At 39.1% G+C, this 15,761-nt stretch overlaps 1 protein-coding gene across 1 annotated transcript in view; it reads right to left on the bottom strand.

The window, feature by feature from the left end:
- fam171a2a (family with sequence similarity 171 member A2a) overlaps positions 1–15,761 on the bottom strand; it is a 55,599-nt gene that overhangs the window by 16,783 nt on the left and 23,055 nt on the right. The window contains exons 2-3 of the mRNA XM_053614589.1: positions 13,768–13,995; positions 6,727–6,819 (exon numbers count right to left, since the gene is read on the bottom strand). Coding sequence (XP_053470564.1) covers positions 6,727–6,819; positions 13,768–13,995 — 321 coding nt within the window. The remainder of the gene's footprint in view (positions 1–6,726; positions 6,820–13,767; positions 13,996–15,761) is intronic.

Genomic DNA, 15,761 nt, shown 5'->3' on the forward strand with positions numbered 1-15,761 from the left:
TAGCATTAACGGTACCTCTGTAGCAGGAATGGTTGGGATCATTACCTGATGAAAACAAGTGCAGATTGCTGATGTGGGAGCCATGCGGTTGGACGATATGAATGAGTGGAAGTGCTCTGTGTTTAGTCTAATGCAGCTGAGGGACGCTGTTGAGGGAAGGGTCAGCTTTAGGTCAAAGGTGAATGGAAGTGTCCCATCTGTTCTGAAAATGACAGCACACTTGGGTGTATGTCTACACCGTGAAATTAACAGTTTGAGAGTGGAGGTAGCCACAATATTTATTTCCATGGCTGCAGAACAGTTGGCTGAACTGGTAAGAGCCTTTGCTTGTATTCCAAGCTTTCTCTCTGTAAGTGATATCTCACCCAGGGAATTTCTGGGCCTTGTGAGGATCCTAGGTCTATGCGATTTAATGATTCCATTGTTAAATTGTGGAGCTCCTACGCAAAATGCATTAAGGTTGGCAGGATTGGAAATATAATACAGTTTGAATTAAGGTCACTGAATATTGTAGCTGTGTAATATCATGTATAGATAATATGCTAGAATGAGTTATTGCGCAGTATGCCAAAAGAGCAGTCTTTTTCACCTCAATAAAACAGGAGACGAGCCGATTACATACGATTTTGAAACTGCCTAGAATTCCCATCCCTCTTCTTCAAAAGGAGAATGTTTTGAGCTCATTAATGTGATAATTAATATATAACGATGATAACTAACATTAGACAGGTGTATAGTTAACATCAGTTAACTATATTTCTTAGGGATGCCACTGAAAAATATTAGACAAAAATGGTCAAAAACAGCATTTTCCATTTTCATCCTAAACAGAAAAAAGGACAAAGATTTTGACCTAAAAAGAAATGTTAATAATAATGTTAATAGTGACTCCTGGGCTGGTAAATGCTCGGATGCGTTTAAACATTTTTAGCAGCAGCAAAACACTGAAAATGTCAGCCATGTGAACACTTGACAACTGTTTTGTAAAAGGATTATACCCAAAATGTACTGTTTCTTTATAGCATGGTAAACAGTCCACCAGCCAGATGAGGTTTCACGACTGCCACTGCCAGCAAGCAGTTCCCGACTACACAGCTGATTTTCCAAAATGGTAAATCGCAAGCATGGAAAAATCAATATTGTACAGGCCTAGTGAATCCCCATTTTGAAACTGCAAGGGTCACTGGGTATTCATGTTCTGTGCCTCTTGAAATGACGCCCCTAAACTGACCTCTCTGTCTTCAGTGTATGTATGTACACTGTTTACATTTTTAATAGCTTTGGTACAGCAATTCCCTTATATCTTAACAGAGAAGCAAAATATGGCTGACTGTGAAAAGAAAACACTTTGCTGCAAACTTATTCAAATACTATTCTCATCATATTAATAGCTTTTCATTAAGGAACAGGATATTCTTTTTCTGCCAACATTTTTGCTTACCTTACTTAAGATAAACCCTCTGTGCAAATGTGTGGGACTACTGCCAAGACGGCCTCACTGTCTAAACCCTGCTGGAATTTAGCCAAAAGCTCAAGTCAAAAGTTCTAGCATCAGAAGGTCAGTGAGGGGGTTTATGGGTACACTGTCTTTTCAGAGTTTTGTGTACCTTATCCTTGTGCATTGCATGTATCAGTGAGGCATATTCTTGGCTTCTGACCAGCCAGGCATCTTTCTGAGGTTTGAATACTTTCAGTATTCCTCACTTTGATCTTATAAAGCTTATCTCTCTATTGCTCCTGTGGGAATCATGCCTTATCTGCCTTCCTCCCTGCTACAGGTGAAGTAAAGATATAAGTCTGTGCTAAAAAGAAAAAAAGACTCTAGCATGGTGTCAGAGAGAGCCAGGTACAACCTGTTCCTTGATTCGGGATCTAAGAGAAGAGCCAGGTGGTTTGCCTCATACTACAAGCCAAGAGATGAGAACATGGCAGAGAAGAAATATGAATTTCAGAATAGTTGTGAAAGTCTGGAAATAATCAACAAAATTAATTTTAGACTCAGATTGATGGTTTCACCAGACACAATGACTGGAATGCAACCTAGACGTTGACAACTATCATCATTAAGCTTGACAATGTTCCACTCAAAATATTGTGTATGAATGGCAATGAGGTTGATGGGTTCCTCATGGTCCAGTTCTTTCTACTTTTCTGCCACTGCAGCAACAGGAGCGTTGTAATCCTGAACTGACCCAGCATGGAATGGCAGGGGATGGACGAATCTAGGCCATGACATCTCAGTGGATGGACAATGCTCTAATGTAACCTCAGTAGGCTAGCAACAAGGAGTCATTAGCATACCACAAATATACCCATATACTCATTTGAGGAGTGATGATACAACATTAAACAGTCACATTACAGGCTGTTTACTTGATTAACAGTTTGCCCATTCATGAAACAGACCTGCAAATATTTACAGCTATGGGTGATATAGGGATGTACGACGGTAGGATGTAGCACCAAGGCAATGTTGTTGATTCTGAAAAGATCATCTATCATTCATGCACACTAATTAATCCAACTAGTACAACTAGAGATTTGTAAACATGTTCTATAGTTACATCATCATGTGCCGCACCGACTTTTAAACATACATACCAAACTTTTCCTTGTGCAAAAGTCAAAAAGAAGTAGTGTTAATTTTCTTGTTGAATCTACTTTTCTGCTGGGCAACTACAAATAAAAAACTGACATGAAATGCACTTGTCCAAGGCGCCGAGGCTACTCATTTATCCATCCAATGCATAATATATGAGTCAGGGCAGCTTTGATAACTGAAGTTGTATTTACATTTACATTCAGTAGAGGTTGTATGACCACTACGTCTTTCTGTTCCAATCAGTTGGAACGTCTGTTGGCTCAAAACAGAAACGAAATAGCCACTCATCCAACAGCCTCAAGGTCAGCTCCTGATACTGTGTCTGTTTACATCCACTCCTTTTCAATATTTCATTATCATACATCTGATGGAAACTTCACTGACCAAATCCTAGAAGAAACATGACACTCCATTGCATCAGAGGCCTTGTATGACAGGGTCAGGTGTGTCTGTTAATAACCGACAATTATCACAAATTGTTCCATCACTCTTGCAGAGAGCTTTCAGAATACAACACCCAGACCCAAAAATGCCATGGGCGCAGAAGTTCAGGCTGTTCCAACATACTAGAAACCAGCATCCGCCCCCACACTGGAGATGTACTGCATTTTAACAGGCCTCTCTTCAGCCTCACTCTTCTGCAACATGAGCCTTTCCGTGCCAAAGTTGCCATGGAAATGGATTTCAATGTGAGAATAGTTATACAGCAGGCTCCAATCTCTCTCCATTCAATCTAAAATCTGGATCATCCAGGGAATCCTAGCACAACCTATTATACCTTTTAACTGCAGCTGTATTCAAATATATATATATATATGTATGTATATATATATATATATTATATATAATATCTCTATTCAGATTTGACTAGTTTTACATGGGGAGGTGGGCTAAAGTAATTATTATATTTGGGAGTATATCTGGGATTTTGGTCCCTTCCAAATCAGCCATGTCAGTATTTTTTGTTTTACAGACTGCACATGTGTGCATCTGAAAATGATTATGTGTTTTACTTTCTATAAAATGATCACTAGAAATGTACATTGTATAAGGTATATGGGTCTTCCCCAAATGGTTGCCCCAAAGTTGCAAGCACACACTTGTATAGGATGTCTTTGTATGCTTTAGCATTACAATTTCCCTTCACTGGAACTAAAGGGCCCAAACATGTTCCAGCATGACAATGCCCCTGTGCATAAAGCAAGGTTCATGAAGACATGGTATGCCAAGTTTGCTCTGGAAGAACTTGAGTGTCCTGCACAGAGCCCTGACCTCAACCCCACTGAACACCTTTGGGATGAACTAGAACAGCAAAGTGGGCAAATCCCCAAAGCAACGTTCCAAAATCTAGTGGAAAGCCTTCATAGAAAAGGACTAAATCTGGAATTGGATGTCAACAAACCTTTGGTCATATAGTGTACATGTTATTTTCATATGACCTACTAATGTTCAAGTGCACTACAAGAAGTGCTTATAAAAAGGCCAAAACAATCAGTTTGTATTACAATGTGGTGTATGTAGTATGCACAGAATTTTTAGTGTAACAACCATGCATTCATCATGAAGACATTACAATCTCTGTGATTTCTACAGAGACAGCTTATCCTGTGTGAATTGAACATAACTACTACAGACGGGCTCCAGCAACATTACTTAACATTCACACCTCCGGAAGTTTTATCCTATCCAAATAGTACTTATTATTCTTGCTAATGTTCTGAAATACAGTGAAGCAAATATTTGCTGCGTATTAAGATGCATTCACAGTGCCTTTTTTACATTCACAATGTAAATAAGGTGATAAATCTGGCAAACAATGCTCACACTTTCATCCCTTTAAAAAAATTCAATTTGCGACCATGTATTTCTTGTGTAGTATCTCTGGAGGTGGGGCTAATTTCTGTAAACCAAGGCCTGAATTCAAGAAATTAACCAAACCCGTTACATCACAATGTTGCACAGTACAGATTCTTTTCGGGTTATCTTCAAAACGATTTGCTTATTACACATCTAGAAAGACATTTAAACATTACAAATGGCATCTTTATAATACTGGGTGAACATCATTTGTCATTCTCGACTGCCAGACCCTCTTAAATGAAGAGTCGAGAGCTGTCAGTCAGAATAAAGAGTGAACACACTGCTCTCTTTTAAACGAGCCGGACTATAATCAATGAACAGCAGTCAGTGCAGTCAGTGCAATCAGGCAAAACAGCCTCGATTACTCAGGCCCCAGAGCTCCAGCAGCTATTCAGCAGCATGTGGAGAGGGGCTTGTTAAATAGATAAGAATCTGACAAAAAGAGCTGCGTCAGGAGGAAGAGATTGAGGGTGAGGTGACATGGAGAAATGTTTCATTTCCTCTGCAAAGTGATGACATCATGTTTGATAATGGAGGTATAAAGAGCGATAAACTCGGAAAATCATGCAGTAATGAACACATGCACCATGAATAATACTCAGAATACTCAGCATTCAGCACTAGAATTTTTTTTCCTTCTTGTTTTAGCTTCCAAGGCATTACTGACCTCCTACCTAATAAAAACACCATTCCATAAACCCGAGCATTATAGCACACCCATAATTCCCTCCATAACTCCAATCACCAAGCAGCAGACTAGCCATGGGCTAAAACCATCAAAGCCACTCAGGCTGTTTTACTAGCGCGAAACCCACAGGGAAAGGGTTATTAGTCTTTTTTACACCCACAACTGTGGGCTAAAGCATGCAGACCTTAGACAGTTTGATAATGAGTGTAAATTTAACAGGACATTCATTGTGCTTAGAAGCCTGAAAATGCTTTCCAGATCGCCTGCTTCACACCACATTAATTGCACACCTCAGTTTTTCCTGCATCTAGCCATGAGCACTTCTGCTGATATGAAAGTGAGGTGTTTATTGCATGAAAGGGAAACGTCAGCAATGCTCACACAGCAGCAGCATAAATTTTTTGACAACCCCCTTCTTGCTAATCGACCTGATTTGAGAAAAGCTCAGTTCATTGCCTGCGCTGAGAATTTGGGACAAAAATACACTGTGATATTCACAACATTGTTATTGCCTCTACCCTTTTATTCCAGCAGGGATCTGTGTGTTCACTTAATAAGTCTTTCCCATTCGGAAGGCAACATAAGCTATAGCCAAGTGCAAAATTGTGCATGCTTTTTTTACTATTTATCTACAAATATTTTAAAATGAAACGTATTTTGCAACAAGGTAACAATTCAAAATATAAAGCAAAGCACCCGTACCTCTGCTCTTTAACACAATTATTCATTCGGCTAATCATGTGGCAGCAGATTTGAACACATCAAATCATGCAGATACAGGTCAAGAGGTTTAGTTAAAGTACCCATGAAATCAAAATTGAAATCAATGTTTTGTGACTTCTAGTATGAATATGAAAGCCTTAAGGTTATCTACAAGGTAGAGTACTTCAAAACAATGACAAACTTTGCATTTAGAAGATATATGCATTCAAAATTGACAGTCTCTCTCTACCACTAATACAGATCAACAATTTTGATGACATCATTCTGCACTTCTCATCAGATTTACTGTAAAATCAAATGTGCTATTGACTATTTTTTTAAAGGGGGAGGAGCCACTCAATATGCCCCACCCTGAATTCCTGTTTCAGTGGAAATTACGTCAACATAACGAATAATGCTACGCGTTTCAAGGCACTTCATGGGGACATTAATGCTAACATCAAACAGAATGGAGTGAAAATGTGATCTTAGTGACTTAGTAATCTCTAGCGTTTCCAGAGAATGGTGTGAAAAACAAAGTGAGCCGCAGATCTGCAGGAGTGAATGCTATGTTGATAAGAGAGATCAGATGAGAAGTTCCCGACTGGTTTGAGACGTCAGGAAGGTTACAGTAACTCAAATAACCACTCTTTACAATCGTGGTGAGGCGATAAGTATCTCGGAAAGCACAACATGTCAAACCTTGAGGAGGATGGGCTACAAGAGCAGAAGCCCACATCGGTTTTGACTCCTGTCAGAGGCTGCAGTGAACACAGGTTCACCGAAAAAGACCAAGCCATGTAAAAAAGACTAATACTTTTAGTGGAGCAGTTTGGAGAACATCATAAGGAGCATCACTGAGAGCTTTACTCACCTGGAGAACCAAGCAGGAGCTGCACCACATCATCATAGAGAAGCAATGTAGCTGGTCTTTGGGGAAGCAGGTACAGGCTCACGGAAGCATACACTAGCAGAGACAGAGGAACAAAGATTAGGAAACAATTTAAGCCATTTTTACTTAGTTAGTATGCATTAATAATATATTAGACCACAGCATTCTCGATTTCGATGGGTCAGAAGATGTTGATTAATTTTCTATAACAGCAGCTCTGCCAGCTGCAATGCAAATCACAGGTTTATATCAATGCATTCGTTCTAATAAATGATCCTTACTATAAATTATAACAACTAACACAGGGACTTGTATGGTGGATGCGCCTTTCTGTTAGGACATGTTCATTTAGCATTTTTGGAAGGAGACTCCAGTGTCATTGCTTTCTAGAATTCAAAGGTAAAGCTGTACGTTTTCCTTCATGAGAAAGTCTTCAGAATGGAGGGGTTTATGCTTTCCAGTTTCTCAGTACTGAAAAAGAGAGAAGCTAGTGAGGGAACAACACTTTACAGCTACTATTACATAAGTGATAAGAGGACACTAACTTCTTCTGAGAATATTCTACACCATTAATCTTAACAACAAATGGCTAAAATTATGAGGTGTTGTTCCTTAATAATTTTTTTTTTACCATTGGCAAGTTGCTGTGGTTACAAAATGTTTTTATCCCAAGCTGCAAATCTGAGACTCAGGCATTTGATGCTTTTTTTTTTCTCCAGGCAGCATTTTAGTCCAAGTGTAATTTACAGAATACAGAGAATACATACAGCTTAGAGAAAGCTTAGCTACAATTTGAGAAAAGAGATTTACCCCAAGTGCTAGCATGTCTATGAAATGTCTGAGTAATCACAGACAATGTTGAAGTAATGCCACACAGGAAACACGTTTATTGTATCTTCAAAGAGCTTCTCGCAATACACAGGAAACCCAACTTGATCTTGTCCACATACAACAACACATGTGTTCCTTCACCACTCAGCCATTTCTCTCACCAGAATATGGCATGGATACGTTATGTCGTGTACCACAGGAGTTGAATTAAAGTCTACAGTACATCTCGCCTCGCTCGTGATCACCTCCATTTTTTATTAAAGAAGCTACAGCTGACACTGAACAGCAATGATAATTATCTGCTGCAGCATAAATGAGAATCAGAATTCGGAAATATGATTAAATACATAAATAATGGCGCAAATCACATTTGATATGATGACATTTTTGCCTTCAAGAGAAACGGAGAGTCATGCAAATGGAGAAAAAAAAACGTGTAGCCTCATGTGAGAACTAAAGCCAGTAATGTCATCTGGTCTGAGTCATATTCTGAAAACAAGTGCACCATCAAATGGACACTACACTGTTCACTAGACAGTGGACTCTCAGTCTTGTTAGTTTCATCGAGACAGGAAATCACTTTAAAATCAAATCAAAGAATCAGTTCATTTAAAGCCATGTTTTAGGAACCCACAAGAGTCTGTGAAGCACAGTCATTCTCTGATATAGTTATTAGCATGTTAGCATGTCTAATCCAAACCTCGATATCTTAAAAACAAATCAGATTATACATAATGTCTTGATTCTAACGACAATTTAATAAAAATATGTTGTGTTAGTGGAAGGTTTTAGAATTAAAAAGCTCTGGCCTCCAAAATATTAGCCAAAATATATTTGTAATCATTTTTTATAATGAGTATAATGCTTCATAATTGCATGAAGTAAATCTGTGCAGACGGTGTTTGTGTTTACTTTATTTATTTTTTGTAATATTTTATGAGACCTTCTTGACTTTGCATATTTAAGCCATGCTTCAGGACGTGGTTTATGGACACACACACACACACACACACACACACACACACACACACACACACATGCACAGATGCTACTATCAGGAGGGAGTGTGTCGTCTTCATTAACATGCTCAGTGGGTACATGAAGAAAAAGAGATTGTAACAGAATTACTATTATATAATATAATACATAGAGAAAGCTGATCTGAGGCTAGTTAAGTCAGGAATGATAATTTAGGAGATAAAGTGAGCACCCTGTGAGTTTTAGGGGGATAGGGGACTAGATGTGAGAGGACAAAATTTTGTCCAAGACCAACAGTGAAGGCAAGTAATAAATGAAGCAGTGACACAGAGGGCCTGAATCTTAGAAAGAGAAAGATGCTGTTGTTCAAACATGTCTTAAAAAAGCTCTCAGGATTAGAGCTCACTGAACAGTGAGATCTGTGAGCAAAGCCTCCTCTTTGAGCATGACTCACTCCCTGGCTTTGCGTGACATGCACAGATTTGCAGAACAGCAGGAGAACCTTCCAGGCTTCGGGACACTGGGACACTTCAGGACTCCTCCTCCACGATCATTAATAAAAGACAGAGAACGAGGGCAGGTGGCAGCATCTCCCTGGTCCCTGTGCAAATACGTAGTCTGAAAAAACTGCCCTCCAAACAGCTGACTCACTGTCCCATTTTTGCCTCTGCACCACCCCGGCACCAACAGTGGCTCTCTGTATTCATCTTGCCATGGAAACAGCAGCTTTAAGTGCAACACATTCTTCCAAATCATAATACACTGTAATATAGAAACCGCATTGCTATTCGCTGACACAATCAAGCTGACAGACACTACCATGTGGCACGCAGATGAACAATGAGGCGTCCGATAAAAAGACTCCAAGCTGGCTTTCATTTAATTGTACAGCAAACCTCCCAGTCTTGAATTAACATGCTATGTTCCATTGTGCTTAGATGGACTTAAATATAGTGCACTGTAGCTCCCAAGTGGTGCAACAGAAGCATTTGCCTGATCGTCTGGAGTTTGAATCCCGATGATGCCACAATCATCCATGGCCAAGAGCCAAGGGAGTAAGATTGGACATGCTCCCTGGGTGACAGGGACTGCAATACTCTCTCTACCCTGTCACAGGCACACTAGCCAATCATGTGCATCTGTGAGTTTATATATGTGGAAGAGGATAGAAAGCACTTTCCACTGACTTGTGAAGCAGCAGTTCGAAAAATGTGGTTGGCAGGTTTCATGAGTCTCGGAGGAAGCATGTGTTCGTTGCACCCTCCGTGATTTCTAACTGTTGTATGATAGGGGAGAGCTGGCTGGTGGCTGGGAAGTAGCAGGTAAACAAATTAGTGAGATTATAGGGAAAAAGTACATCATGGGGCTGGGCAAAAATGACATCATTAATATTGTGATATGTTATCACAATACACTTTTCTGAAATATTATGAATACTGAGATATCTTATTATTATAAATTATATATATATATATATATATATATATATATATATATATATATATATATATATCTTTGTTAAATATAGATGTGCAACAATTATTGGCACCCCTATGAATTCATATGAGAAAAATATATTTGAAGTATATTACTATTGATATTTTAAATCTTTTTTAGTACACCTGGGTGTAGGAACAGGAAATTGTTCAACCATGACTTCCTGTTTCACAGGGGTATAAATATGAGGTAACACATAGGCCAGATTCCCTTAGTCATTCATCACAACAGGTAAGACCAAGGAATATAGCTGTTATGTGTGACAAAAGGTTGTTGAGCTTCACAAAATGGGAAGTGCAGGACTCTACGTTAATAATATCTTATCACAGAAGTGCTCCTAATTACAAAAATTTAGGAGCACGGTCAAAAATTTAGGAGCACGCTTGATGTTTAGTTTTTCTCTTTTTTTCAGAGATGGTAACGTTAATGTGCCACAATATAACACACAAGTGAGAAAACTTGAGCTTGTCAATTATGACAGAATTTAGGAACACAGTGTGAGCCATGTGAGCCAACCGTTAACCTGTTACACCTTGTAAACAAATACAATAAACCTCAATGTACAGTCTTTGAAGTCTGCTCCTCTTAAATATATTTAAAGCTACACTATTAGACATTTCCCACTGTCATGGTTCTGGGCTGGAGCCAATTCTCGAACCGCTCTGTGTATATTGTGTATATATCTGAATAATCTCATATAGGATCCGATTGTGTGAGTTCATTTATCTGCCAGATGCAAAGTGCTTTAGTTTAATGGTGTTCATTACTGATGCTCCGATCAGGATTTTTACAGCCAATACAGGGGTTTCCTCAAAAATGCCTTCAAGGATCATGATTTTTTTTTTTTGTCATATTGCCCACCCCTAGTACATTAAAATAATAAGCAATTCTTAGGAGCTTAGAAGTTAATTAGAAGCTAATTAGACCACAAATGGTAAATTAAGTGCTCAGTTCAACCCACTGAAATACTTTGCAAGGTGCTCGTCTGGACTGCAGTCCTCCAGGTCTACTATATGAGAACTACGAAGAAATAATAGGAAATAAAGAAGAAAAAAAAAAAAAAAAAAAGCAGAGGTACAGACAGAAAAGATGGCACAAACTTGCAAAAGAATGTCTATGAATAAGCAATATAAGTAGACAATGTGATTAAGAGAAGACAGGAAGCAGGTGTACTAGAAGTCAGGTGCGTACGAGCGCTGTAATGTCCGGAGCGTTGTAATTGAGCGGTGGCTCCAGGACTAGCAGTGGATCCGGATGTAATGCAGACTAGGTGTGAAAACAGCCTGAATGGTCTAAGGGTTGGTCTGCAAAATGAAAATGTTACACAAATACATGTCTGTAGTGTCAATCAAGGTGGATATGTAGTTCCATTTTGCATACGTTCTGTCTATACTGACATCAGTAGATATGCAAAATGAATATTGGATATCAGCATCCATAACTGTAAATTATAATCTAATCAAAACACATCATGAGATTAGACCATTTGACAGCAATACACTTAGAGCAGACATTTGTGACTACAGTTTTCATGTAACCCCACAACTCCGGCTTTACAAAAACTTCTTGAAAAATCTTGGACTTGGGTCCACCTGTGGTCATTATGTCCATCTGAGGTCTTTTACTGCCTAATGTGGCATGACTGAAGTAGAAATTAGAGTTAGGAATGTGTGCAATTTTCCCACAAGGGAATACAGCCATAGTGGAAATGCTTATACACAGCAGCCGGGCTACACCAACACCAACTTGTGAGGGTGGGCCACATTTTTTTACTGCTGCTAAAAGTGGAGTATGTATAGCTAAATGGCCTCCAGCTGGTGGTGCAGACAGCTCTGAACCCAAGCCTGATTTAGTTGCTTAAGAGGTACGGTGTATGAACACTGTGTGGGCCAAATCAGAGCTCGGAGGAGAACATGCCAGTATTCAGACAATGCTAAGACACCTTATATACTGGTATATATTGCTTATAATATACTCCAATATATCTACATCTACCCCTTAAAAGGATACCCAAAAATGAAAATTCTGTCATCAATTACTTGTCCTCATGCTGTTCCAAACCCATAAGATCTTCGGAACACAAATGAAGACATTTTTAATGAAACCTGGGAGATTTCTGTCTGTCCATTTAGTCACATGGATTACTTTTACGATGCCTTTATGAACTTTTTGGAGCTTGAAAGTTTTAGTTACTGAACAGTAAATGGAGAGACAGAAATCTCCTAGGTTTCATTAAAAAATGTCTTAATTGTGTTCTGAAGATAAACAAAAGTCTTATGGGTTTGGAATAGCGATATAATAGGGATGGGCGATATCTTATCGTTTGCGATATACCTGTAGAAATTCTCCCTACAATAAGAATTAGTCTAAGATAATAACGATGAAGCCTAACTGATGACGTATTTCTGCGTGCGATGGTGTGCGACCCATTTGCAGCTCACGTGCAGAGCGAAAACAAGTATGGCGGAAGGCGGACGTGAAGCTGAGGAGGAGTTTATCGCTAAACGAGGAATCTGGAACAATCTGGAACTGGTTTGGTTACAGAAAATCAGTTTTACTTTTAGATCGATGTTTGTGTTTCTGAGGCTCTCAAGACTGCATGCAGCTGTCACGTGTAGCCAAAAACAGTGGTGAATATTACTATATTTATATTGTCACTGATATTGTTATCGCAATAAATACCAGAAAATCTCATGATATAGTTTTAAGTCCATATCGCCGATCCCTAGTTTGGAACAACATGAGGGAGAGTAATTGATGACAGAATTTCCATTTTTGGTGAACTATCCCTTTAAGTATTTCCAACCTGTCAAAAGTTCTGAACAAGCTATAACTCAATATAAAAATGAGCTCAGTAAGTGATCAGGTATTCTCACAAGCCAGACATCTAGCTTTCACTAGAAATTCTGGTATGTTTCTAAACATTCTAAACATTCTGTGACTCGGCTACTATCACAACAAGAGGCCATTTGACTGACAGCAAAAATTAATGATGCCAGACCATTTAAAGCTGGGTTCCATAAACATTTTAAACCAGCGATTATATTGTGGTCCAAAAAGTTTATGTTACAGTATTCAAAACTTTTATTTCCATCAGAAACTAGTGTGAATACATGAAAGTGTGGACATCCAAACGGATTCCACCCTTTATGATCTTTAAAAAGATATACATAGACCTTGGACGGAGCCCATAAGCCTAAGACTAATGGCCGACTGAGGACAAACGTGAGGTTAACACAACAGCTGGTATGGTTCACAACACTGAGACAAGAACACTGTTTAACAAGCCCGTTTATGTACAAAGCTCAGATTCCATAAACTTGTGTGGGTTGTAGATCTTAACTGGGAACTTTTAGTGTCTAAACACAAAAACATGGATACAGTAAGAGGTCATTCCAAGTGCTTGCAGTAAATTGGGTTCCTGAGCTGTATTAAATTACACAATAAAAAAACCCATGTTCAGTGTAAGTACCCCATGGCCATCATGTGAATATGATTCATGTAATAGGTTCTTACAGAGAAGCCTCACAGTATCATACTTAAGCTATAACTTTGCCTGGCTTTGAGTGACTGTTTAGGTCTTTCCCTCACCTGGATGGAAAACATTCAATACTTTAACTTTCTTTTAAATACTCCTCAGGTGAGCTGATACATGATGGCAATATTTAGTTAATGTTATAACCTAGAAACAGTGTAATGAGAAGAGGTGCCACTTACAGGGGATGCGATTAGCATGCCAAGGGGCGGAGTTCGTCACAAATCCATGCTTGGAGGCTGAGACAATGACCCAGGTTCCTGGGTGGTATAGGAAGGTAACTGTGACAATGCCATCCTCCCCTGTGAGGCCAGATGCCACGATAGATTGGTTCCCATGCACCTGAACTGTAGTTTCTTTCAGAGGTGAAAGGTCACTGTTGTCAAAGATCTGGACTTTAATTAATACTTCTGTGGGATGGAGAAAGAAATAGAAAATTGTTAGAGTACTAAACATAAATGCTATTATAAATTAACATTACAAAGGACATATCACAGTCTATTTACATTCCAAACATGTGAGCTTATGTGCACTACACATGAAACGTGTTAACTGGTTGTTAGATTCTCAAATGAGATGAAAAAATGTAACACATTTTTAAAAAGGATCAACCTTCAGATCAGTTGCGCAGAGCTCTAAACTCTAAGCCACCACTACCCCATCCATCCACCCATACATCCATACATCAACCCATCAAATCATCCATCCATCCACCCCGGCCACCCATCCATCTAGCCACATGCTCATCCATCTGCTGTCCACCCATCTATCCATCCACCAGCTACCATTCCATCCATCTTATGTCACCCATCCCATCATCCATCTATTCAGCAATCCATGTCTGTCCATCCATCCCCCATCCATCAATCCATCCACCAAGCCACTCATCCAATCATTCACTGTCCATCCATCCATCCATTCATCCACCCATCCATCATCCACTTATCTCTTGTCCACCAATCAGTTTAAAGAGAAGAGATGATTATCCATCCGGGCACCCACATTTCCATTTACTCATTTAGCACAAACTTCCGATCAGTAGTCCAAAGCCAAAACTTCTAAGCCACAACTACGTCATCCAACCATCCATCCATCCGTCCACCAACCAACCCACCCATTCAACCACCCATTGTCCATCCATCCACCCACCCATCCATCCATCTACCCACCAACCCATTCATTCAACCACCCACTGTCCAGCCACCCATTTATCCACCCATTATCCATCTATCCAAAATTACATACATTGCCTGACAGATTGCACTCATTATATTGAGCATATTAAACATCATATATTGTTTCCCCTTATGGTATACACATGGTGCATAGGGGCACCACAAGTGTGGGGGGGCATTGTGCCAAAATCAGTCTTTGAAAATCTTCTTTCATGAAAAGTTATAAATAATCAAAAGCGTGTTTGTTAAAAAAAAATCACGAAAGGAATCTTTTTTTTTAAACTTTTGTTTAGCATTTTAAATGAGTTCAAAAATCTATTTTATTACATCAAATGATTGCATATCAACTGCTCACCCTCCGACATTACTCTAAGTCTGTCACAGACACAGTCACTTTACCAAAACAGATTGAGGAGGGAAGCGTTCTGGGGCGCAGAACAGAAAAATGGAAAATGAAAAACAGTGCATTAAAATGAGGAGAGAAATATCCAAGTGGATGAACAGAGATTCGTAAGCTTAACCTGTCATTTTTATCACTGCAAGTCTTGAAGTTAATCAACATTTAACGTTGTTGACGGAGAGGCCAAAGTGATTAACGTTAATATCAGTTCATTTCCGAGTATCTCCGTCGCTCAAGAAAGAAAAAAAGTCGTGGTATGTTTGTGAATGGGCGTTTGATTTACATTCAAGAGAAACGGAGATAAAATTGAGCCTCCCCACCAAACACAAGCTAGTTATTGGGCTTTTCAACTCATCCTCTGTTAATGCAGACGAGCACATTATGTTTTGTAGCTCGCAGACAAACACGATATCAGAAACCATTGGGTGTGGTGTGAGTAAATTACCTCATCCAGATGTAATTTAATAATTCCAGAGGCTAAGACATTGACTTTCTTGTGATGGAGAGGTTGCTTAGAACCAATCATTTGGAACAATTAAGCATTTTTTCTGCTTGTTTCTATTGAAAATAATGGTGCAGATCAAATTAAATAAATAATTTA

This window comes from Ictalurus furcatus, chromosome 2 (genome assembly GCF_023375685.1).
Source record: "Ictalurus furcatus strain D&B chromosome 2, Billie_1.0, whole genome shotgun sequence".
Taxonomy (NCBI): domain Eukaryota; kingdom Metazoa; phylum Chordata; class Actinopteri; order Siluriformes; family Ictaluridae; genus Ictalurus; species Ictalurus furcatus.